The sequence below is a fragment of the Misgurnus anguillicaudatus genome, chromosome 12 (genome assembly GCF_027580225.2).
Source record: "Misgurnus anguillicaudatus chromosome 12, ASM2758022v2, whole genome shotgun sequence".
In the NCBI taxonomy this organism is placed as follows: Eukaryota; Metazoa; Chordata; class Actinopteri; order Cypriniformes; family Cobitidae; genus Misgurnus; species Misgurnus anguillicaudatus.
In genome coordinates, this window is record NC_073348.2 from 12,465,464 (window position 1) to 12,488,966 (window position 23,503).

The following is a 23,503-nucleotide window of genomic DNA, read 5'->3' on the forward strand; positions in this document are numbered from 1 at the left end:
CTGACTTTTCTGAACCTTTTGTCTTATATACAGACGCGAGCAACCTGGGATTGGGGGCAGTATTGGCCCAACGGCAAGAAGGAACAGAGCGGGTGATCGCTTATGCGAGCCGGAGTCTCCATCCGGCAGAGAGGAACGACGCGAACTACAGCTCTTTCAAGCTGGAGCTGCTGGCCCTGAAGTGGGCCTTGAGCGAAAAGTTCAAGGACTACCTTTGGGGAGCTAAGGTAACAGTCATCACAGATAACAACCCTCTAGTACATTTACAGACGGCGAAGCTGGGGGCCGTGGAACAGCGATGGGTGGCTCAGCTGGCCAATTTTGATTACAAGCTGCAGTATCGGCCTGGACGAGAACATACGAACGCGGACGTCCTCTCAAGACTGCCAGAGGGAAAGAGCCCCAGACACCAGGGGTATCGAAGGGAGGATAGCCGGGAGGAGGGCTACATGATAGGGGCCGTGGAGGCGCCAGGAGGCCAGCAGGAAGCTGCACCAGGGAACTGGGGGTGGGACCCCCGCCGTTGGATAGAGAGGCAGGCCCAGGACCGGGACGTGTGTCAGGTGAAGACGTGGGTAGAGCAGGGCCGACGGCCCACGCCAGCGGAAAGGCTAGCCCAGACAGAGACGGAGAAGAAGTTATTGGGACAGTGGGAAAAGCTGGAGCTACAGGAGGGAGTGCTCTGCAGGAAGACCTGCGATCCGAAAGTGGGCGAGGAAGTGTGCCAGATCGTGGTGCCGGCCAACCAGGTGAACGCATTGGTCTCAGCCTATCATGACCAGTTGGGGCACCAGGGACAGGAGAGGACCGTATCCCTACTGCGTAGATTCTTCTACTGGCCGGGGTTGGAGGCGTCTGTGCACGACTTAATTCAAGCGTGCCCCCGATGCACGCTGTTTAAATCTAGACGAGAGGCCCGAGCACCGATGGTACCCATCCACGCGAAAGCCCCCCTCCACATAATGGCAATGGACTTCCTGACGCTAGGCCGCCCTCAGGACCGTTATCAAAACATTCTGGTAATCACTGACCTATTCACTAAATACGCCTGGGCAGTCCCGACGCTCGACCAGACCGCCAACACCACCGCCACAGCTCTATGGCGAAATGTGTTCCAGACATTTGGATGTCCCGAGTTCCTGCACTCCGACCAGGGGGCAAACTTTGAATCCAAGGTAATCCGTGAGTTATGCCAGTTGTATGGATGTACCAAAACCCACACCACGTCGTACCACCCCCAGGGGAACGGAAGCTGTGAGAGGTTCAACCAAACCCTACTGGGGCTACTGGGGACCCTAGATCAACGACAGCAGAGCGATTGGGTGAGTGCGTTACCAAACCTTTTGCAAGCATATAACAACAGTGTTCATAGCACGACGGGGTATGCCCCTACCTACTTGATGTTCGGCAGGCACGTACGGATGCCCACTGACCTGGTCCTGGGAGTAGCAGCAGACCGGGAAGAAGTGAGTGTGACGGAGTGGGTGGGGCGCCATCACCAGCGCTTACACTTTGCGTACGAGCAAGTTTCTAGGAAGATACAGACGGCAGGAGAAAGGAACAAACGATTGTATGATCGGACTGCTCGAGATGCCCCCCTGTTACCAGGTGAGAGGGTCCTGGCGAGAGATAACCGGCGGCAAGGAAAGGGAAAGTTAAGTGACCGCTGGGAGGCTATCCCGTATGTGGTCTGCAAGCAGCAGAGACCGGGACAGCCGGTGTACACCATCCGGCCCGAGGGAAAACCTGGCCCCGAGCGGGTAGTACATCGGAACATGCTCCGCCCCTGTCCGAATTACCCCGAGGCTGTGATAGAAGGGCCCACAGAGCCAGTACCGGCGGCCCCCTGGATGGAAGGATGGGCTGTGGTACCAGGTCGACCCGTGGCGGCGCTACCCCCAGCCGCCCAGAGGCAGCCAGAAATAGCACCCGAGCCAGCTGAACCCCCAGTGGCCCAGATACCGCCTGAGTTGGTACCTGAGCCGGTTGAACCCCCGGCGGCACAGATGCAACCAGAGGGAGTACCCGAACCAGTCGAACCCGATTCACCCGTGAGACGCTCCCAACGGGAGAACCGAGGGCGCCCCCCTGCCCGGTACGGTGAGTGGACGACGCCGAGGCATTCCAGGGACTAGAATGCATTGGCGGGGGAGGATGTCACAGGAGTGACGATCTTTTAGGCGGAACCAAAAATTGGGCAAGTTTGGTTCCGCCCGGATGTTTCCGCCCGGACCGGTAAGAGAAAACACCGGACATCCGGTAGCGCCGCGAACGCTGTAATCAGCTGAATTGCATGCAGCTGAGAGTTATTAAGAGGAGCGCCGGGTGATTGGAGGAGAAGAACACTCAAGAGAGTATTTTAGATCAGTTTGAAACACAGTTTGGGGGTTCGATTATTCCTGTTGTTGATGTGGATCGTAGCGCTGAGTTGGGCTCACCGGGTACGCTATTTGGGACTGCTGTATTGCTCTCTCTCTCGTCTGGATTGTAGACTTACGTTGAAGAAGATACCGAAGACCTTAAAGGTAGGAGAATTAAACGAATACTGACCTCGGATGAAAGCAACGAAGGAAGGAGAAGACGCACCAGTGTGAGTATACGTCTGAGAGAAAGTAGTGTTGGTGGCTGGAAAACGCCCTGTCTGTGCATCTGGAATTATTACAGCGTGAAGTACATCTAGGACGAAGAAAGTACAACAGTTGTGAGTAACCGAATCTTCTTATGGAAGTATTGCGCATGTATTTGACCTGTATATCTTTTTGAGTGTCTCCAAAAGAGAGCGAGCGGCCCTACCCCTGAGCCAGCGTGGTGGGTGAGCCGAAGGGTCTTTGTGTGAAACAGCTCCAGCGACGAAGAACAAACACTAGGCCAAGTTAACATCTCCATATTTCCGTCCAGAGCGAAGGAAAGGAAGACGGGCGTCTATTGTGTGCACTGAGTGGTGGGTGAGTCTTGGATGTAGAAATATTCACTTGAAGTGGTGCTGTGTAATGCTGTGTATTGCAGTGGGATTGCTGTGGTCTTGTCTGACGTACCCCCGCCTCCAGTCACTCGCTCCAGAGACGACGAAGAGGAAAAATGGTCCTAGAGTAAGACCTGTACATGATTATGCTGTGAGTGTGTTTCAGACTTAAAATCACGAAGTGGTATCCCGAAGTATTTTCCCAGCTAAACGCTCGGCGGACTCGAGTTTAGGAGTGGCGGTGAAGAACTGTGCTATTGACGGTGTGTGAGTGTTACCTATAACATTGCTACCTTACCTGTGTCTTTTTATCATCGCAGAGCTTGAGGTGAAGGAGATCCGCCGCCCCGAGGTCTCGACGAAAGGGCGCCCCGGTCCAGTTTTCGATTGACCAACGGGTCTCGAGGAAAGGGCAGCGCTCGACCCGGTGTGCCGGCGTGACGTCTTCTCGCCCCTCTGTGTACCAACGAGCTCGCCGAGAGGGTTTCGGCCCCCGGCGCCACCTAGGAAACCACTGTCCAGTTGACGCATCACGTAGCCAGCCATCGTAAGTCCGCCACCCTGTTTAAACAAAGCATAACCTATCAAAAACCTGCCAAATCAACAGGGAAGAGGAGTGTGTCGTGAGAGCTGTGCAGAGAGCCATACCGACCTCGAAGTGGTAGCCAGCAGTCATCTGTGGAAAGAGAGAGAGAGAGAGACAGCGTGAACCCTGGGATACCGAACTGGGAAGAGAGCCTTACCTACCAAACGCTGTAGTCAGCGCAGAGGTGAGAGAACCATTGGAGACCGATTCATTGTGCCTTTGTGTCCCAGCAGTTATCTGTGGAGAGAGAGAGAGAACCAGCGTGAGCACTGAGATACCGAACTGTGAAGAGAGCCTTACCTACCGAACGCTGTAGTCAGCGCAGAGGTGAGAGAACCATTGGAGACCGATTCATTGTGCTTTTGTGTCCCAGCAGTCATCTGTGGAAAGAGAGAGAGAGCCAGCGTGAGCACTGAGACACCGAACTGTGAAGAGAGCCTTACCTACCAAACGCTGTAGTCAGCACAGAGGTGAGAGAACCATTGGAGACCGATTCATTGTGCCTTTGTGTCCCAGCAGTCATCTGTGGAAAGAGAGAGAGAGAGAGACAGCGTGAACCCTGGGATACCGAACTGGGAAGAGAGCCTTACCTACCAAACGCTGTAGTCAGCGCAGAGGTGAGAGAACCATTGGAGACCGATTCATTGTGCCTTTGTGTCCCAGCAGTTATCTGTGGAGAGAGAGAGGGCCAGCGTGAGCACTGGGATACCGAACTGGGAAGAGAGCCTTACCTACCAAACGCTGTAGTCAGCGCAGAGGTGAGAGAACCATTGGAGACCGATTCATTGTGCCTTTGTGTCCCAGCAGTTATCTGTGGAGAGAGAGAGAGAACCAGCGTGAGCACTGAGATACCGAACTGTGAAGAGAGCCTTACCTACCGAACGCTGTAGTCAGCGCAGAGGTGAGAGAATCATTGGAGACCGATTCATTGTGCCTTGTGTCCCAGCAGTCATCTGTGGAGTAGCAGAGAGAACCAGTGTGAGTGTAGAAGGAGCGAGCAAGGAAAGAGAACCCATACTTACCAAAAGCCGTAGTCGGTGAGGAGGTGAGAGAACCCTTAGAGGCCGATCCATCGTGTCCTCGTGCCCTGGCTGTAGTCTGTGGAGAAAGAGAGAACAGGGAAGGAGAGTGAGTTGACCAGCGAGGAGCTGTGTGAGACAGGCGGCGAAACGCCTCGAGCTAGCTACAGGTACACGGATACGAACAAGTCTATACCAACACTGACTTTGATTTATTTCTGCCTCCAGGAAGGAAGAGGAGCGCGCCACGGGCAGAGGGAACCAGAGGCGGGAGCCCGTTCCCCGACGTTACCCCTACCCCCTGTCACTCACTTGTTCGTGGCCCCCTGGAGGGCAGAGCCGGATATTAGTTTTAAATTTCCCTTTCCCCAATTCCCAGTACATTTTTAAATATTTAAATAAATAAAGACTATTTTTATACTTACCTATTCCTCGTTGTTGTTTGGTCATTGGGTTGGTTTTGGGGACCTCCTCGAGGTGGAAATTGAGAAGGGGCGTGGCTTAACCACTAACAGCCAGCCCCTGGCGTGTGACATAAGTTCTTTCAAGAACAAATAATCATACTGTTTAGTGCCAAAGCAGGCTTACATTCGAAGGCAACATTGTAAGAGAGAAAAACAGATCCCTAAACTTTTCGTGCTAATTTGAAACTTAGAACTAATTTGTTTCTGTAGCTCGAATGCACAGTATGTCACTCTGGATTAACGTGTTTGCCAAATCCATAAATGTACATGAATTATTCAAACCAATTTCATTGTTTATTCAAACAGAATTCCTCATTTGTTGTAAAGTTAGATTAAACATTTAGTATTTGATTATTGCAGGTATTACAATTCCAGATACGTGATACGTGAAAATGGCCAAATGCTGATTATCCCCAATGTCAAGGACATAGATAATGGAGAATACTGCTGCACTGCTAACAATGGGGTTGGAGAACCAGCCAAGAGCTGTGGAGCTTTACAACTCAAGATGAGTATGTCCTGTCTCATGTACTAAACATGATGTGCAATAATTATTATTTCTATTGAGAATTTTTGTTTTATAGTTGTCATGATGTTTGAAAACATTTTTGATGATTTTTAAGACAAATATGTGAATAGATGCACATTTTTTTGATGTACATGAATGCGATGCATTTAATGTGAATCATTATTAGTTAACATCATATCAAAGGTTCAATGCATAAGAATTATGGTGTAATTGTAAAAAGTCTAGTTACTTAACCCTTTAACTTATTTGCATTTTAAAGGACACACCCAACTGGCACATTTTTGCACACACCTACAAAGTGGCAATTTTAACATGATATAATAAATTATTTATATGGTATTTTGAGCTAAAACTTCACATATGTGCTCTTGGGACACCAAATAATTATTTGACATCTTAAAGAGTCTTGTGACATGGCCCCTTTAACATTTCTTTGTAAACCAGCAATGCTGTGTAGAGTAAGCCAACATTAAAAACAATCCTTCAAACAAGTTGAAACATCATTTAAGAATTATTTTTTGATTAATTAATCAGTAATTATGATTTCCATACATTAATTATATGAATTCTGTCAGAATCCTGCCAGATCCTTGTTTGTATTTAGATCTAGTTTAGCATGGCAGGGTTCTGACAATACATATGTTCTATGTGGGAGATGCGTGGTTTTAGTATTGGTTTATCCTGACAACTAGGGTTGTGACAATTAATCGGGCAAATGCGCGTTTTCTCAATGAATGAATTTGAATGAATTACGGTGAAATGCAGCCACATCCAAAAGCCAGGGGGCGCTCTCGCTTAGAATCACCATTTGTGCCACAGAAGAAGTAGCATACCAAACACTATTCCAGGAAATGTCTAAAGGAATATTTATATCGCTGTTCTTCAGATTGTTTCAGGTATTTTCATGATAATAAAGAATATTTTAAATGATTGTGTTTGACGAGTGTTGCTTTTTTAAATGCACGTTATAAACGAGTCAAACTTGTAGTGATTTTAGATTGATAAGGACTTCCTACTGATCACGGAGCCATAGTACATGCACAAGCTGTGCATAAAACACTGAATCGGAGCCTTGCGATTCAGAATCGATTTTAGACACGTCTTTTTAATGAGAGCGCGATGCATCGATGCACATCCCTACTGACCACGCATTTACCGGGTCTCGTCACTTTTTCCCCAATCCCTTACTTGTAATGATTTCCAGGTGTATGTAATTTGCTTTGTCCCTATTTATTGTCCTTGTGTTTGCTGTTCTGTGCATGTTCGTCTTGTCACATTTCCAGTTGGTTTGCTGTGAGTATATAGTGAAGTCTTAGTCGGTGTCTGTTTTATGTTTTGAAAAGTTTATTGTTAGTTTTTTTAAGTTTAGTGTCAGTTTAGTGTCATGTCTCCCTTGTCTTGTTTTGCCCCCTCGTGGGTTTTGTTTTCCCTTTTTTACACTGTTGTTTAATAAATTCCTTTTTTGTCATATGTCTGCATTTGGGTTCGTGTCTTGTGTCTCATAAATCCTGACAAATTCATTATAGTTATTTCAAAGAAATATCCAGAAGTGGCAAAAATACATACTTAAGAAATTATCTCAATATATTCAATACGACATAACAATAGCTATGTCATATTTATAGCTGTGAATGATCAGAAATGTATATTTCATAGCAAATAGCACATTCTGACTGCAGAAATGGATGATCTGAAAACATTAGCTTTTCTACATTTACCATAAAGTGACAAATCAACCGTTTGGTTGACCATGTTTTTGAAAAATTATTAAAACATACGAAAGTTTTTTCATTGCACCAAGTAACAATTTCGTAAAGTTAGGGCTCTTACAGTGTAATATGTCAAAAAAATATGGTTTCCTTGCAAAATTTCAACAAGAACAGTTCACATAGCAGGAGTGATTTTTTTCTCTCTGACATCCATAGAACAAGATGTGTTGTGACAAGTGCTGTTGATTGACACATTGACATCTAGTGGGTTTTTTTGGCATAACATATCTTAACCAAATAGTAGAGATGGCTCATTCAGAGTTAAGTTAGGTACTCCTCTCAAAAAAATATAGGGACTCAAAATGTTTGGTTGAGCAGGCAGTTTACAGGGTTAAATTTGTTTATACCATGCTTTATATAAACCTCAGAAATCTGTTACCTTTCAGAGCCTCAAATCAAAAGGCATCCCACAAATATGACGTTGCTTTTGGAGTCCAAGGCAGTGTTGCCATGTGTAACGATAGGATATCCCAAACCAGAAATCTCCTGGATTAAAGATGATGATTTAATAAAGGTAAATGCGTGTGCATTAACTTGTCTTATAATTTTGGTAGGCTACTTTCTTTACAGTTTGTGGTTCAATTTTGTGTATTATTTGACCTCTTGCAATCTTTACATCTTTCGTGTGTTTTGTAGGTTAATAGTCGCATTTCAGTGTTGGAATTCGGTGCGCTAAAAATTAATAACATCAAGAAAGAAGACGCTGGACACTATCGCTGTGTGGCAAGAAATAGTTTTGGGACTGCTTATTCCAAACCAGTTACCATTGAAGTACAAGGTATCCTATAGTACAATAGCTTTGATAATCGTTAAAGTATAGATTTGCTAAATTTAAGTATTCAGTATTATACACCCCCACCCAAATATAATTAAGTAATTACGTAATGCTTAATGTTTTAAATGTTATTGCATAAAAATTGTGCAAAACCCAAAATGCATGATACTAGAGCTTTTTACAAAACTAATGATATCACTTTTTGAGTTATTTTTGATGATGACTTGGTGTCAAAGTGGAATCAGTTTAACACAAATAACAAAGACTTAACAGAGGTTTATTCTGGTATTTTTGCATGCTTCACACCTAATTTTATATTTAGTATATAATCAAATTTTTAGTTTTCTTTATTTTCATGTAAAGTTAGAACAACTTGGTTTTGCAAGTCAGTTCAACCTACTACTTTAAGTTTTTAACTATGATAAGTTGACAAAATAAGTTAAAAATTGTTTAATGTAATTTTATAGGTTGAAGTAACATAGAAATATATGTTGATTCGACAAAAATGCTGCATTTTTATAGACAACACACTCCACTGTTGTTTGACAAAAATACCTGACTACTTACGATGAATCTACTATTTTTTTAAGGCACAATATTTTATACAAATTTTTACATAAATGTATGCAATATATTTTTCCTATAGCACCTGCCAAAATACTGAAAGTTCCCAAAGAGAAGAAAGTTCAGATCGGATCAGAAGTTGTGTTAGAGTGTAACGCCACCGGCAATCCAATCCCATCAATAACCTGGCTTGAAAATGGCAATCCGGTAAATCTTCTGCTTTATAAGATATCTTTACTCCCAAATTCTCATCTTTGTATTTTTCTTCTCCTTATTATATTTGCTTTGGCACTATTGAGCAAATTAACAGTACTTTCATCTCATCTTACTGGAACAGAGAGCAGAGCACAGTACGTTCATGTTAAATGTCAGACGGCCTGTCTCTGTAAATACTTTGGTCTGGGCCATTATTAACAGGGTTCAAACTACAATCATTCCTCAGGGTGCTCTTAAAACAAAAACAATAATCCACATTGAAATCAAGAAAGCAATTTGAGGAATCTTAACACGTTTAACACCACTTTTGGATGAGGATTTTGGTAGTGAACAATCTTACGTGAAGATGTTGTCTGACAGCATATAAATCTTTAATCCACTTAAGTCACAGATCTGATTTTCTCTGGCTTCTGTCAGGGGTGATCAAAAATACAGATCTAAACAGGCTCATCTGGCTTTGTTTGGATAGCAGTAATCATATATTTAATAAAATATTTTTTGAGATGTGTAGATAAATATTGGTTTGGAAGAACGACTGTGGTTAAAGCTTAATTTTTATTGCCGTGACACTGTGATAAACAAGTACCAAAGCAGAGCACGACTTCAACGAGCTTCTTCAAGGCAAGATTGTAATTCAATAAATAAACCCCTGGCTGCCCTAATCACTTATAAAATTGACCATATTTATTTAATCATGTTTTATATTTTTACATGATTTCCTCACTTCACACTTAGCCATTTGGTCAACTTTTGATGATTATAAAGAAAAATATGTTGATAGAAAATAGATCTGAACAAACGCTTAGGTTACTCACGTAACCCCGGTTCCCTGAAATAACGGGAACGAAGCATTGCGTCAGTTGCTGACGCTATGGGGGAAACTCCTGTTTACTCCGCGATTGAAGCCTATTGGTTAACGTCTGTAAAAATACAGACCAATGATGTTGAGCCCGCGCGCGGGATGGCACACGTCCTTATATAAGCACGAGATCAAGCGTCAAGAGCTCATTATTATTCGACTGAAGCGCGCAGCTGAATAACACTCGCTGCGTAGCACGATCCCATTATTTCAGGGAACCGGGGTTACGTGAGTAACCTAAGTGTTCCCTTTCAATACGGTTCACTTCGCATTGCGTCCAACCCACAGCAGATGCTGGGTGAGCTCGTAACGATAGCATTTCATGCAGCCGTGTGTAACTCAGCATAAGCTTCCCGGCCGTCAGCTCGGGACGGGACCTTTGCTTAGTCAAACTGAAGTGGTCTTATGAACAGAATGCCACAATATTCAGCTTTCTGGGGCTCATTAGGGGGGTACATGAGCCCGCCTTAAACGAGATGCCGCGCGTCTGACTGTGAGCACGCTCTGGTGTTAGGCTCGCTTCCGAGCGTCATAAACGAAACTCATTGTGGCGGGTAGCAAGCTCACTTTAGGTAGGTGTGAGCGTCTTCGGATCCACTGATATGAACCAGCCATATGGCCGAAAAACGTCATAAACCGATTGGCTGTAAGCCTTTGAGTGGCCATCTGGAGAAGGTGCGATTTAAACGCTTGGAGCCACGAAAAAGTCTGAGGCTGCCGTCTCTCTAGGAAGATAAAATAACAGCCGTAAGACCGTGCTCGCCTGCACCGTCAGTATCGTAGCGGAAAAACTGAGGTGGGCTGCAAGCGAATTACAGCGAGAAAATGTCTGAATTATTGTTTAGAATCCAGCCCGGTGTCCCAGGAGTGGATCACCAAACCGGGGTTTTTCGGCGAGCGTCAATATAATTATGGACGGCGGGCCGTGTGTGCCTTTATTGACTGCTTGTCGGTAAGGCAAAAAAGTGTTTAGAGACACCGTACAGCCGTGGGGTGTCAATACACAGTATAGTAAGCACGGAAATTGCTCTTAGAGAGGAATTCAGTACCGTTCGCCATTACAGTGAGGTCGCATAACCGACAGTATTACATGTGAATGTTTCTGGATAAACAGAGCACACACAAAATATTTCAGGGCAGTCCAGCCGAGGCGCGACTTAACCCTTCCTCTCCCAGACAGTCTGTTCTCTGTCGACACAGCTATGCTGCGAGTAAGACCAGAGCTTGGCCGTTCAGGTGCACGAGCCTCTGTAGTGACGGTGACCAGAGCAGCTCACAGCAGAGCAGTATGTCTAGGTGGTTTGATGTCAGACTGAACTCATACACAGAGAGGAAGTCTGCCGTGAGGCCCGCGGTTTTGCCATTTATTAGAAGGGCAGAAAAACCCGGGGTATATAGGAAATATTCAGCGCACTGATATAGGACGGGACTGAATAAGAGGAGGTGTTCGGGCTTCAGCATATTATCAAACAAATTCGTTCTGCCTCTGATTCCGTCTAAGCCAGAGAGAAATGACAGGGCAGACAAACATAGTGAGCTCTACCGAAGTGAGACAGACTCAGGCCGGTTAGGCTATTATAATAAGTGTTCTTGGTGCTCCAATAGCGGCATGTTTGCCCTATCGAGCAGACGAATGAGATTGCGCCGCTCCAGAAGGACAGCTGCACTTTTAGAGGCAAGGAGCCGTAAGACCGCGCGCTGACTCTAAGAAGCCCCTAAGAGACCTCGCTACTGCGGGGAAGGAGCGAGGGACTCCGCGAGCGTAGAGCACGAGTTGCTGTGTTATGACAGAAAATAGGGGCCAGACCCGCCCGTGTTTGCTTGTCCTATGCATCTATCTTAGTGCTACGGCTCCGCCACTTGTTCATCTCAGCAAGAGAGGAACAGCAAAGGGGAGCGTGTAACACAGATAGAATAGCCATGCATCGTATGAGCGGTCTTCACCCGGCGATGCACTCTGGGAATTCATATGTGGGTGCCAGAGATCTCGCGGCTGACTGTGTGAGGAGCGAGAGACTCTGTGAGTGTAAAGCATGAACGGTTGCGTTGTGACAGAACACAGGGGGGGGGTGGCTCGTGTGCGCTAGTCTATGCATCCATCTTAGTCTCACGGCTCGCCGTTTGTTCGTCTCCGCGAGAGAGGAACAGCAGGGGGAGCACGAAACATAGATAGGACAACCATGCATATGAGAGCGTTCTCGGCGTGGGAGGTGCCAGACCGGTGACGCGCTCGGGAGAAATTCATAGCAGAGAGGCTCACTCGAGCCGCTGTGCTGGACGCTATTACAACAGCGCCTGCTCTTTTAGCTTATAGCTTATATTAAAAATATTGATCTTACTGGGCGGCCGCAGGGGACACCTCGTCAGGCATGTGTCCGCTGCACAGGGCTCGTACCACGGCAAGCGAAGGCTATTTTCGGTTCTCAGCCGGAAAGCGGCAGGGGAAGACGCTAGACCTGGATTCTGCTATCTTCGGTTCTCAGCCGGAAAATGGCAGGGAAGACGCTAGGCCTGGATTCCGCTGCAGTGCTTGTGTCGATGGCGAGTAAGGCTTCTTCTTCTTTCGGAGCAGTGAGAGGTTCACGCTGAAGGAGAAAATTAATGAGCTCTTGACGCTTGATCCCGTGCTTATATAATAACACAGTCTCACCCCATGTCGTCAATATTTGACGACACTTGACCATTCGTCAATATGTGACGCGGAGGGTATACCTTTCGCGTCATTTTTTGACGAACTGGGGACTTCAATACTATTACGTCCGTTGCATTCTCTTCTCCTATTTTCTTACCATTTTCGCGTCGGTTTAGGGTTAGATTACACAAAATTAAACAGTGTACGCGAAATTAAACAGTGTACGCGAAATTAAACAGTTGTCACCTGGCGTTGGGGTTAGAAACAGTTGTCACCTGGCGTTGGGGTTAGAGTTAGGTTTGGGTAGGGATGTCATTATGTAAATCTAACCCTAAACCGATGCGAAAATGGTAAGAAAATAGGAGAAGAGAATGCAACGGACGTAATAGTATTGAAGTCCCCAGTTCGTCAAAAAAAGGTATACCCTCCGCGTCACATATTGACGAATGGTCAAGTGTCGTCAAATATTGACGACATGGGGTGAGACTGGGTTGATAGGACGTGTGCCATCCTGCGCGCGGGCTCAAACTTCATTGGTCTGTATTTTTTACAGACGTTAAAGGCTTCAATCGTGGAGTAAACAGGAGTTTCCCCCACAGCGTCAGCAACTGACGCAGTGCGAAGTGAACCGTTTTGAAAGGGAACTACAGTATACTGCGCACATACATTTATCATAGCATGAATAAACTTACTACAACAATTTGGTCTTTTCTTAATATGCATAAAATTAAATATTAGTTGGTACAGTTGGTTGTGATAAAACCATTTCTTGCAGTTCTTAAATGACTTACTGTGCCTTCACACTGCCACTGGCGAGAGCATCAAAGTAGCCGGAAGTCATTCATTTTCAATGAGAGCCGGCGGCGAGCCTCGTCGAGCAGCGGTGAGGCGTGTCATGTACGGTTTGAGCGTAGAGGAAAGTTGAAATCAGCTCAACTTTATGGTAATGAGCTATGACGCGGTTCGGCGGCAACCAATCGAAAGTGTTTTTTTTATTAAAACCTTTAAAAGTCATTTTCTCTCAGTCATAGAAGTAAAACTAGCAGGCTTTTAATTGGTATCCTACATAATCATTGTAATCTCATAAAATAATTTGCAAATATGCAAGAAAAGGTTTGTACTCTAAAAATACTTTATTTGCAACAAACGAGAGATAAAAAATTTACAAACGTGCGGAGAGCTGTTTTAGCACTCGGACAGCGCTATGTGTTTTTTTAAAAACATTACTTAACAACGGTTCTCATCTCATCATATCCCCAGGTACAGAGTCATCATATACAATAAATCAGTGGGTAGCATTTAAAAAACATTTAAAAATAGATGCATTTGTTTAAAGTAAAGCATTTATTTACTTACCAGGCTACATGTGAAGCAGCTCTTTACGCCTTCTTACGTCTCATAATCAAACCTTATTTATGTCCAAGAGACTGATAATCTTCACATTTTAATTCTTTAATTTTTCACATTTAAAAGCATTTTTGTGCTGCTGCGCATTCATGTATGTGATAAGCGGCGCAAATGCATTTGCTAACAAAGTGCCGCTAAACGTGAAAATGATCATTGTGCCGGGTTAAAACTATCAAAAGACACTTGCGTCGCGCATTGCACTGCATTGCTCCGGGTGTATGATAGAGCCCTTTGTGTTTGTGCTAAAATGTAATATATTTTTTTTATAATTATTTGGAGTTATGAGTTAGCAAGTTTTATTACATTACATCATCATCAATTTCTTCTGATTCTTCTTAACAACACTTTCAGAAATAAATGGTCAAAATGCATCACTATCGCTATCAATGGTGTTGTACCCTTTCAAAAAGTATATATTTGCACCTAAAGATTGCATATTAGTACCTCAGAACTATTGGTACCAAAGAGATCTAATTAGTGCCTCAAAGATACATATAAGGAACTTTTTAAAGGGTACTGCCCCAGTTTTTCCAACAGTGAAGCTGCATAATAATGAAATGGGTCCGTCTTATACTAAAAAAGTATACTTTGTATACTTCAGTGTACTTTGTGCAGCCCAAATCAGTTTTCAAAATAAATTACATTTTCCACATAACATAAGATGTATTTAAAAAGTGATGAATATATAAATACTAATAATACATCTAAATTTACTTTGTGGTGGGCTTGTCAGTATGTAGTACCTACCCAGTCTCACAAAGTTTCGTGATATAGTCACGTTTTTTTTTTATTCTTTTTTCGTGCTATTATCACATTGTCGCTTCGGTTTAGGGTTAGATTTGGTGCTTGCATTAGAATGTCACTTTATATATTGATCTATACTATTTTTTCTGATTTATTTTTTTATATGTCGCCTGGCGTTAGGGTTAGAGTTGGGTTTGGTTAGGGATGTCATTTTATGTAAATCTAACCCTAAACCGAAGCGACAATGGTAAGAAAATAGGACAAAACAGTCGAGTAACCAATACGTGATAATCACACGAAAACAGGAATTCGTTATACGATCAAGAAAAAACACGAAATTTCGTGATAATAGCACGAAAAAAGAATCAAAAAAATACGTGACTATATAACGAAATTTCGTGAGACTGGGCTGGTAGTACATTGTTGATTTTCTGTCCCAGTCCAAACCTGCATATATATAAGATAAGATGTGTTTTTGTAGTACCTGTAGTTTTGGTGTTATTTAAAATGACACTTGTTCCATTTAAAGTTATTTAAGGAATATTTTCATGATTTTAGGGAACTAAGCAACAGATAAAAACGGTCAGAGGTTGAACCATCTTGACCAATCTAACTACAAAACAGAGGAAAGAAACCGAGAACGAGCCAGCAAGAAAAACAGAGAAACAAAGACACTTGAGCAAAATCTTCATTTTCTCAAATTGCTCTGTTTAATGTCCTTGTATTAATTATGTTATTCATTATTTTGGGACACAAAATTACAATGTCATGTTAATCCTGTATGTTTTTATGATAAATAGACAGTTTGAGCTTTCATAGCAAAACTCCTCAGCATTATGACGGAGAGATGACCTTTGACCCCTGACCACCGGAGCATCTAAGAAACGTGTGAGATGTTATTAAAATTACCCCGTCTGAGTATCATTCTGGCACGACTTTCAGCTTGTTAATTTCCTTTAGCCAGATAAAGTGGCTGCTAAAATCAGCTTCATATAATGACAAAAATAGAGCTGTGATTAAACATTCCTACAAGCTCTCATAATGTCCACATAAACTCAACAAATCACATTATCAGAATAGCAGCAGTCTTAACACATTCAATGGATAAACAGAGGGGTTTATTTTAATTGTTGAAACAATCATATGACTTGCGTATCAGCATTAAGATTCTCATAAAACATTTTCTATTTTCTATTATATTCTTTTCCTTCTCACATATACAGTCAGTTAGCATTTACAGTCATGCATTTAGCAGATGGTTTTATTTAAACCAACATAAAGTGGATTACAAATGATACATTTGTGAATCAATCAATGACCTTTGCACTTTTAACACAATGATCCATGAATTGAGCAACAGGGATATCAGTCACTCAGAACATTATCGGCTATTTTGTAATGCTTACATATACAAATAGACTGCAAATGCCGTATATGCATTACAATCTCTGTGGCATTAAAATAATATTATGAATTTCCAAATACACACACGCACGCACACACACACACACACGCACACACGCACACACACACACACACGCACACACGCACACACACACACACGCACACACACACACACACACAAACAAACACACAAACACACACACACACACACACACACACACACACACACACACACACACACACACACACCTGTTACAAAACATCATATCTATTCTGCTGTATATTAATACTGTAAGTAGATGTGGATGACTTTATTCTGACTGATATTATTTAGTCTTTAATTTAATATAGCTGACACCATTATGCATTTACTAACATTTTATGCAATTAGAAAGCCCAACCTGATTTCAAGGGGAACTTGTACGTTTTTTAGAAGTTGGTTAATTCATATAAATTTGTATGAAGTGAATCACAAAAAACATACAAAAACAACAACGATACGCACCCCTAAACCCAGCTTCATAGGGATTAAAGTAACTGTGGTACAAATGTATACGAATTGGCCACCTTGTAAAATCTTTACGATTTGCAATGAGATTGTGTTAATAAATCACTTATACATTAGTGGTCTCACAAATAGGCTGCTTTTATTTTGCTAAAGATACTGAGACGTACTGTCTTTATGGTTTTCATTGATTGTAGATTTTAGGAGCATCAGTGGTGGAGACTCTTGAAGGGGAGGTCATAGGATCTGTTCTGCATGTGGTGGTGCATAAACCTGCTCTATACACGTGTCAGGCTACTAACCAGCACAGTGGAGGCATCAACACAGTAAAAGCCACAGCAAAAATAACTGTTTCAGGTAAGTGTACATTCTGAAAGTTATCATCATATGTACAATCAAACTAAATTTACCATGGCAACCATATCTTCCTTGTATTAGAGGATGTCTGCTATTTCGTTTATTTTATGCTGCTTACAGCAGTGATTCAAATATCAAATGACCTCATTTATGGCATTTAATTTATTGTTTTCAGTCACGTTACCTCCAAGGGGGGTTGGCAGGTAAGAAAGCTGCAGTTTACATTAGGCTCTCCATAGAGAGGCAGCACAAGCCGCTTAATTTAACATCTGTTTCAAGCCACGATTATTTAAATAACCTCTTAACAGAAGAAAAATTATGATATGAACAAAAGCTACACGTTTTGGGCACTTATGATCTATACACAGCACCTGATACCATATTTTATAGTCATTAAAAACCGTCAGATTAATGTCAGACCTCCACTTTGGCTATGCTTATATGAATTTCGTGAAACATTTCTCGCCTTATACTGCCGCCAGGAATATATTAATATTACATTATCATATTGTATTGTATTATAATATAATAAATCATATTATAAAAAACAATAAAGTTCAGTCTGAGCACAATTTTATTACTCTTAGTACAACAAATGATCTAATAAAGGTGCAAAAGGATTGCAAACATTGAATTTTCACATCAAATTTGGATTTTCACTTGACGACTCTAGCTACCTTTAGCAGTTAGTGTAAATGTTCTTGGTTGCCTCAGAGCACGATAAGAAATCTGGTAAGAAAATTAAGCAAATATATGATTTATTGCTAAAAATACAATGATTAACATATCCAGAGTTTACGTAAGGTTATACATTTGATGAAGTGGTCATTATAAATATGAGTGTATATTGATAGCTGCCATTGTTTCCCCTTACTGGGGACAGAGGCACATACTAGGGATGCACCGATATGGAAATTTTGGCCAATACCGATAACTCTTTATATTTGGGGGCCGATAACCGATATATATAGATATATATATATATATATATATATATATATATAGGCCGATAAATATTCATATTATTTTCACAATGAAAAACTCCCAGACCGCGGACATCTTGTCTTTGCGCTAGACTAGCATACTCTTCTTTAGCCCGCAACACGTGTCATCTTCGTGCTATGTCACAGAAAGCACCAATCAAAACTCCACATGGCCAGCAATGAGCACGTGAAGTGGGTCAACAAACCAAAATAATCCATCATTAATCTGCTTTCATTTATCGGCCTAATTTTGCTATCAGACCGATAACCGATAATATTAAAAATAAGCAGTTATCGACCGATAACGATATGTCGGACGATATATCGTGCATCCCTAGCACATGCATTTATGTCACAAAATCCACAAATTCCTCTTTTCCATCTCTGACAGCAGAGGACCCTGTTAAAAACAATAAAACCATTACAGAAAATTCTAATGGTTTCCATTAAAATACCAATAGGAACCATTAGCTTTTACAATTAAAACCACAACACCAGGGTTCCCCAAATCTTACCCTGGAGGGCCGGAGCACTGCATAGTTTAGCTCCAACCCTGATCAAACACACCTGAGCAAGCTAATCAAGGTCTTCATGATCACTACAAAATCACAGGTGGTTATGTTTGATTAGGGTTGGACCTAAACTCTGTAGTGCTCTGGCCCTCCAGGGTAAGATTTGGGGAACCCTGCACTACACTGTAGTGTGTTTTGGGCCATATTCCATTAGAACCAATAAAATTCCCAATAAAACCAATAAAACCATTAGAATTTTCTGTAATGGTGTTATTGTTTTTTTCAGCAGGGGACTGACTCCTTGTCGGCTAGTGTATTTTATTGACAAGAACTATTCAGTATTTAGGCTTAACTAAAGAAATCAACAGCAGATATAGCGCTCTCTTGCCTTTAAAGTGTCGTGCATGACGACACATTAAAACTATTAAAAAATAACATGGAAACTTGGATCTGTTTGAAGCTTAGGGTACATCAAATAAGATAAAATGTCACATTATTATCATGTTTATTTACATTTGCAATTTAAATTTTCATCCTTATTTTCTGAATCACAATTTTCTCATGTGTACAGATTGTGGCAATTTGTACACTAAAAAGCATGATGTGAGGTTCAGCCATTCCACAGCAGTACCGCATAGTAAACCATAAAGAGCAAAGATTCATACATACAGTATGTCTTTTAAATGTGGTTAAATATTCAAACGTTTTAGTGCACATATTTATATATATTTTTTCATTATAGAATAACAGAAAAACTCATCAAAACTATGCCATTGTGACTACTGGAGTTATGAACTGATTCACACTAAGATGCTTTATAAACAGTACTGAAGAAGTTCACATCTCATTTATTTTCCGACAGACAGATACATTTTCAAAACGTCTGTCAACACGGAAGTATTTAAAATTAACCAGTGAATTAGAAAAATAATTAAAAATTGTGTAGGTAGTTAACAAAATGCCCATGGATATATCATGCAACTGCTAATGCCAACATGTGACAGACTGTGTTGTTTTAATTAACAGAGATACAAGAAACAAGTCTTTGTAAACAAACACCCACTGTGGCCTACTGTTTTAACCATATGCTTGTCTAGCTGTCTGAAGTCAATGTAATGTGACGGCGCTGTTAGTTTCAGCAGCTGTGCTCCTCCAGGTGCCACTATTTCAATTAGCTTCTCTTGTATTTGGATAGCTGCTCTGTTGCCTCCTCAAAGGCCCAGAAATGATTTGAGGGGAAAACATGCCCCAAAGGCCTTTTTGCAGTAATTTAACAATGGAGAGCATTTAAGCAAAATGGCACTACATTCAAATGATATATTTGGAAGATGTACAGGTCTTATCAAACATTACACTGCTCTCTGGAGACCTTGCATCTGAGGTGTTTTGTTATTTTCCCTTTCATAGCACAAACATATTAAAACCTGTAATTTTGCACATAATTTAAAACAATAACTTATGTCTGTGGAATATCTATGCAAAAAGATACATTTTGTCAACTGCCAAACAAACCCCTTCAGTATGCACACCTTGTTTATTTTATGATTATTACAGGTTTCCAAAATATTCTAACTTATGCAATAATATATATATATATATATATATACATATATATATATATATATATATATATGAAGAGTTTGGTTCCAAAACGTAATAAATCCATTTTGACAAATTTTGGTAAAAACGTGTTTTCTATACCAAGAAAGTGACAAGATGAAAACAACTATTTTCTGTTACAAACTTTCACACAGCATCTTTAAGTTATAAAAACTTAAAAATTCAAATCCATAAGTTGATTTTCAAAGATTTATTATAGAAACTGATTATTTTTTCCACAAAATGCAATAAATCCATGACAAGTTTTTATTTAAAATGCTATAAATCTATTGAATCAATAGCCTATATAAATGTGCATTCATCTTTGCCATGTTATATTCATTTAGTTGACTAGTTGTACACACTAATTAAAAATATAAATATTAATGTCATTAATCAAAACACTTACTTTGCCATATTAAGAACACTGTCATTGCGGTTATACTTGACGTCGACGCTTAACGTCTTTCACAGCAATCAGCTGTAAAATGTTTTTGGTCCTGCTCTATTTTCGTTGACTTTGAGTAAAATTATGTAAAGTTTTTCATAAGATCCTCTGGGGTCAATGTGTTAGCATGAGAAGCTTGATGTTGTCGGGAGAGCAAGCACCCATCTCCCGAGTGCCTCTCAGGGAAATTATTAGATGTTGATGGCTTACGTTTCTTTCCCATCACAGAAAACCATCACATGTTTATCAATGCAATTAAAGTATTATTTTGTTTTGTTTGTTGATCACGAAGTACAAAGTAGATGAGGAAAACTAGGACTCTGTGTACTCAGCGCGCCGGCATTGTTTGTTTACATTGCGTGAATGGTGCGCTGTAGGATTTATTGCGTTCTGTAAAAAAGGGGGAGTGGTGTTTATCGCATTTTGGGAAAAAAGGGAGAAAAGATGACAGAATAACACGGCGGATATGGGATTTTGCGTAAAATTAAGAATTTACTTTTAACTACTGACCTGATATAATACTGATTTTGGCAGTAACTAATTTTTTTCAAAAATGGCGTTTATCGCGTTTTGGAACCAAACTCTTCATATGTATATATATGCGAGGGTCTGCGTACAGTGTGCACGTGATCCAGTTTTCATCATCAGAAGAGTACGTTATTTTTATAACCTTACAGACATTGTTGCGCATGCTCCTACAGGAGAATGTAGTATGTAGCCCATGCATTGCATGTTGCCACAATGCGCATACATCGAACGTCTGTGTACACGTACAAGTCAAATAAACTATAGTTTGCAAGGCTGTGCGTTCGCCCGTGCATGTACATTCGCGTATCCCTATAAAAATACACACTATACTGCAGGCTTTATTCTGACGGTGTAGTATAAAAAGTAAATGAATAAAAAATGTTGCAAGCAATAACCTCAAATACAAGCCCTCCTCATACTGTGTCAAGACTCTGAAAGCCTCTGGCATGAAGGGGCTGTTAAACGTCACACCTGCTGTATCCCAGACCCCCATGCTCTCCATTCTTCTCATGCAGACAAACACATACGTTTAGCGAAGGACAACATCACAAAAGTATGGTCAGGCCAATAGATTGCATTTGTTACTCTTTGTCATTATTAAGCAGATATTTTTTGTACTCTTCTCTGTTTTGGGGCTTGTTCCTGATGGTGGTCTCTGGATCCTGCAAATTTCCCATAGAATGGAGGTAAGAATGTGTTTTTGTACGGATCAGTGAAACTTTTTGGTTTCTTATCTGGCTGCTATCCTAGCATGAGCATAATGCCAAAAAGAAATAAAATACTATTGCCTTTATGCTGAATCAAAACATTGTATTACTACTGCATTTTACTAATGTAAAATGATTATGTATGATTACAGCCATCTACACATAATGTTACATTAATGGACTTAAAAGTACATTTTCTTGTTATACTGTAAGAAATGCAGCATTTTCGTCAAATCAACATATATTATATGTTACTTAAATTAGAAAAACAAGTTGAAATTGTTTAACTTAATTTTTAAGTTATGTCACCTTATAACAGGTTACAGGTTTTTACAGTGAAATAATGGTACACTCTCAGAAATAAAGATACAAAAGTTGTTACTGGGACAGTACCCTTTCAAAAAGGTACACATTTGTACCCAAAGAGTGCATATTAGTACTTTGAACTGCCAAAATGTACCTTTAAAGGTACATATTTGTAACCAAATGGTACATATTAGGACCTTTTTTAAAGGGTACTGCCCCAGTGACAGCTTCGTACCTTTATTTTTGACAGTGTAGGCTATTTAACTGTCATGAAAATAATCAAATAATGAAAAATCTTATGCTGCATATACACTAAATACGAAGCATCGCATTCCTCTCTTTAGATTACTCGCAGGATTTAACTTTGTGTCTTGAGAATTTTTCCCTTGAGTTGAATATTTCAACTCAAGATGCGTTTGAAGCCAAAAATGTTTGTTTACAGCAATCATGGCACCCAATTTGCATCATTCATATGGCCCTGCCCAAGTATGCGTCTATTTTATTGACTTTTTATGTAATCTACTCGCGCAAATAGTTAATTTTGCTTCTGCTGTGTACGCTCCATTAGTGTTGTCAAAATTATCGATAATTCAATACATAACAATAGTGAAAATCTAAAACGATCCCAATATTCGTGTCCCACAGAATCGATATTCCGAAACCAGCTGCATGTTCTTGCTCTCTCTCTCTCTCTCTCTCTCTCAAACGACAAGTGAACACGCACACACACGGCACATGAACGCAGTGCCAACAGAGCTCCGCCTTCACTGTAAAAATAATATGCTGTATTTACTTAAAAATATGTGGTGCATCATTTTTCCATCCACTTTTTAAAGTAAGTTTTTCTTAAAATTTGCTTAAAATTCCAAGTAAAACGTACTTAAAAGAATGGATGCAAAAATGATGCACTACATATTTTTATGTGTATCCAGCCTTTATTTTTTTCAGGGTTCTCTCACTCGTCTCGTTCGTTCACTCTGGTTTAGAAGTTCTAGAAAGAAAGCCAATGCAGAGTCTCCGCGGCCAATTTTAATTGACAAAGAATATAGCATGAGAACAAAACAAGATATTTTGAAGAATGTTTGTAACCAAACCAATCAGAAGCCCCATTGACTTCCATAGTGTTATTTCTACTATGGATGTCAATAGTGCTTCAGATCGGTTTTCTCAAAATATCTTCCTTTGTGCTCATCAGAACAAAGAAATGTATACGAGTTTATTACAACATGAGGGTGAGTAAATGATGACAGAATTTAAATTTTTGGGTTAACTATCCCTTTAATAAAACTGTGAGCTCTCTTTGTGAGATTTACCGAACTAAGATGACAGTGAATCTCATGTTAATATTGTTAATTTAACAGTGATTTAACATGACATTGTCTTTGAACTCAGATCTATAAAGGAAAAAAGAAGTGAAACACAGACACAGCATTGTACTGCACAACTCAAGTTGCCTTTGCATGGAGTCAATCGGAAGTCTTTCAAAAACATGCGTTTACGCGAGCAGGCATTTCTTTCTCTGTAAAGAGCAACTGAAATTGAATCAGTATGTCTCTATTGATTGAAATGATAAATGTAAACATATACACATGTGCTGGCTAATGCAGTACACTCCTGCCATTAAAGCT

General features: G+C 41.0%; 1 protein-coding gene across 4 annotated transcripts in view; it reads left to right on the forward strand.

The window, feature by feature from the left end:
- musk (muscle, skeletal, receptor tyrosine kinase) overlaps nt 1-23,503 on the forward strand; it is a 48,515-nt gene that overhangs the window by 12,867 nt on the left and 12,145 nt on the right. For 3 of the 4 annotated variants that reach the window (XM_073873978.1, XM_073873979.1, XM_073873980.1), the window contains exons 3-7: nt 5,392-5,543; nt 7,716-7,843; nt 7,966-8,107; nt 8,751-8,875; nt 16,633-16,792. In XM_073873978.1, the coding sequence (XP_073730079.1) occupies nt 5,392-5,543; nt 7,716-7,843; nt 7,966-8,107; nt 8,751-8,875; nt 16,633-16,792 (707 nt within the window). Of the gene's footprint in view, nt 1-5,391; nt 5,544-7,715; nt 7,844-7,965; nt 8,108-8,750; nt 8,876-16,632; nt 16,793-21,013; nt 21,549-23,503 lie in introns of those variants that run through there. The other variant, XM_073873981.1, reaches the window with a different exon arrangement.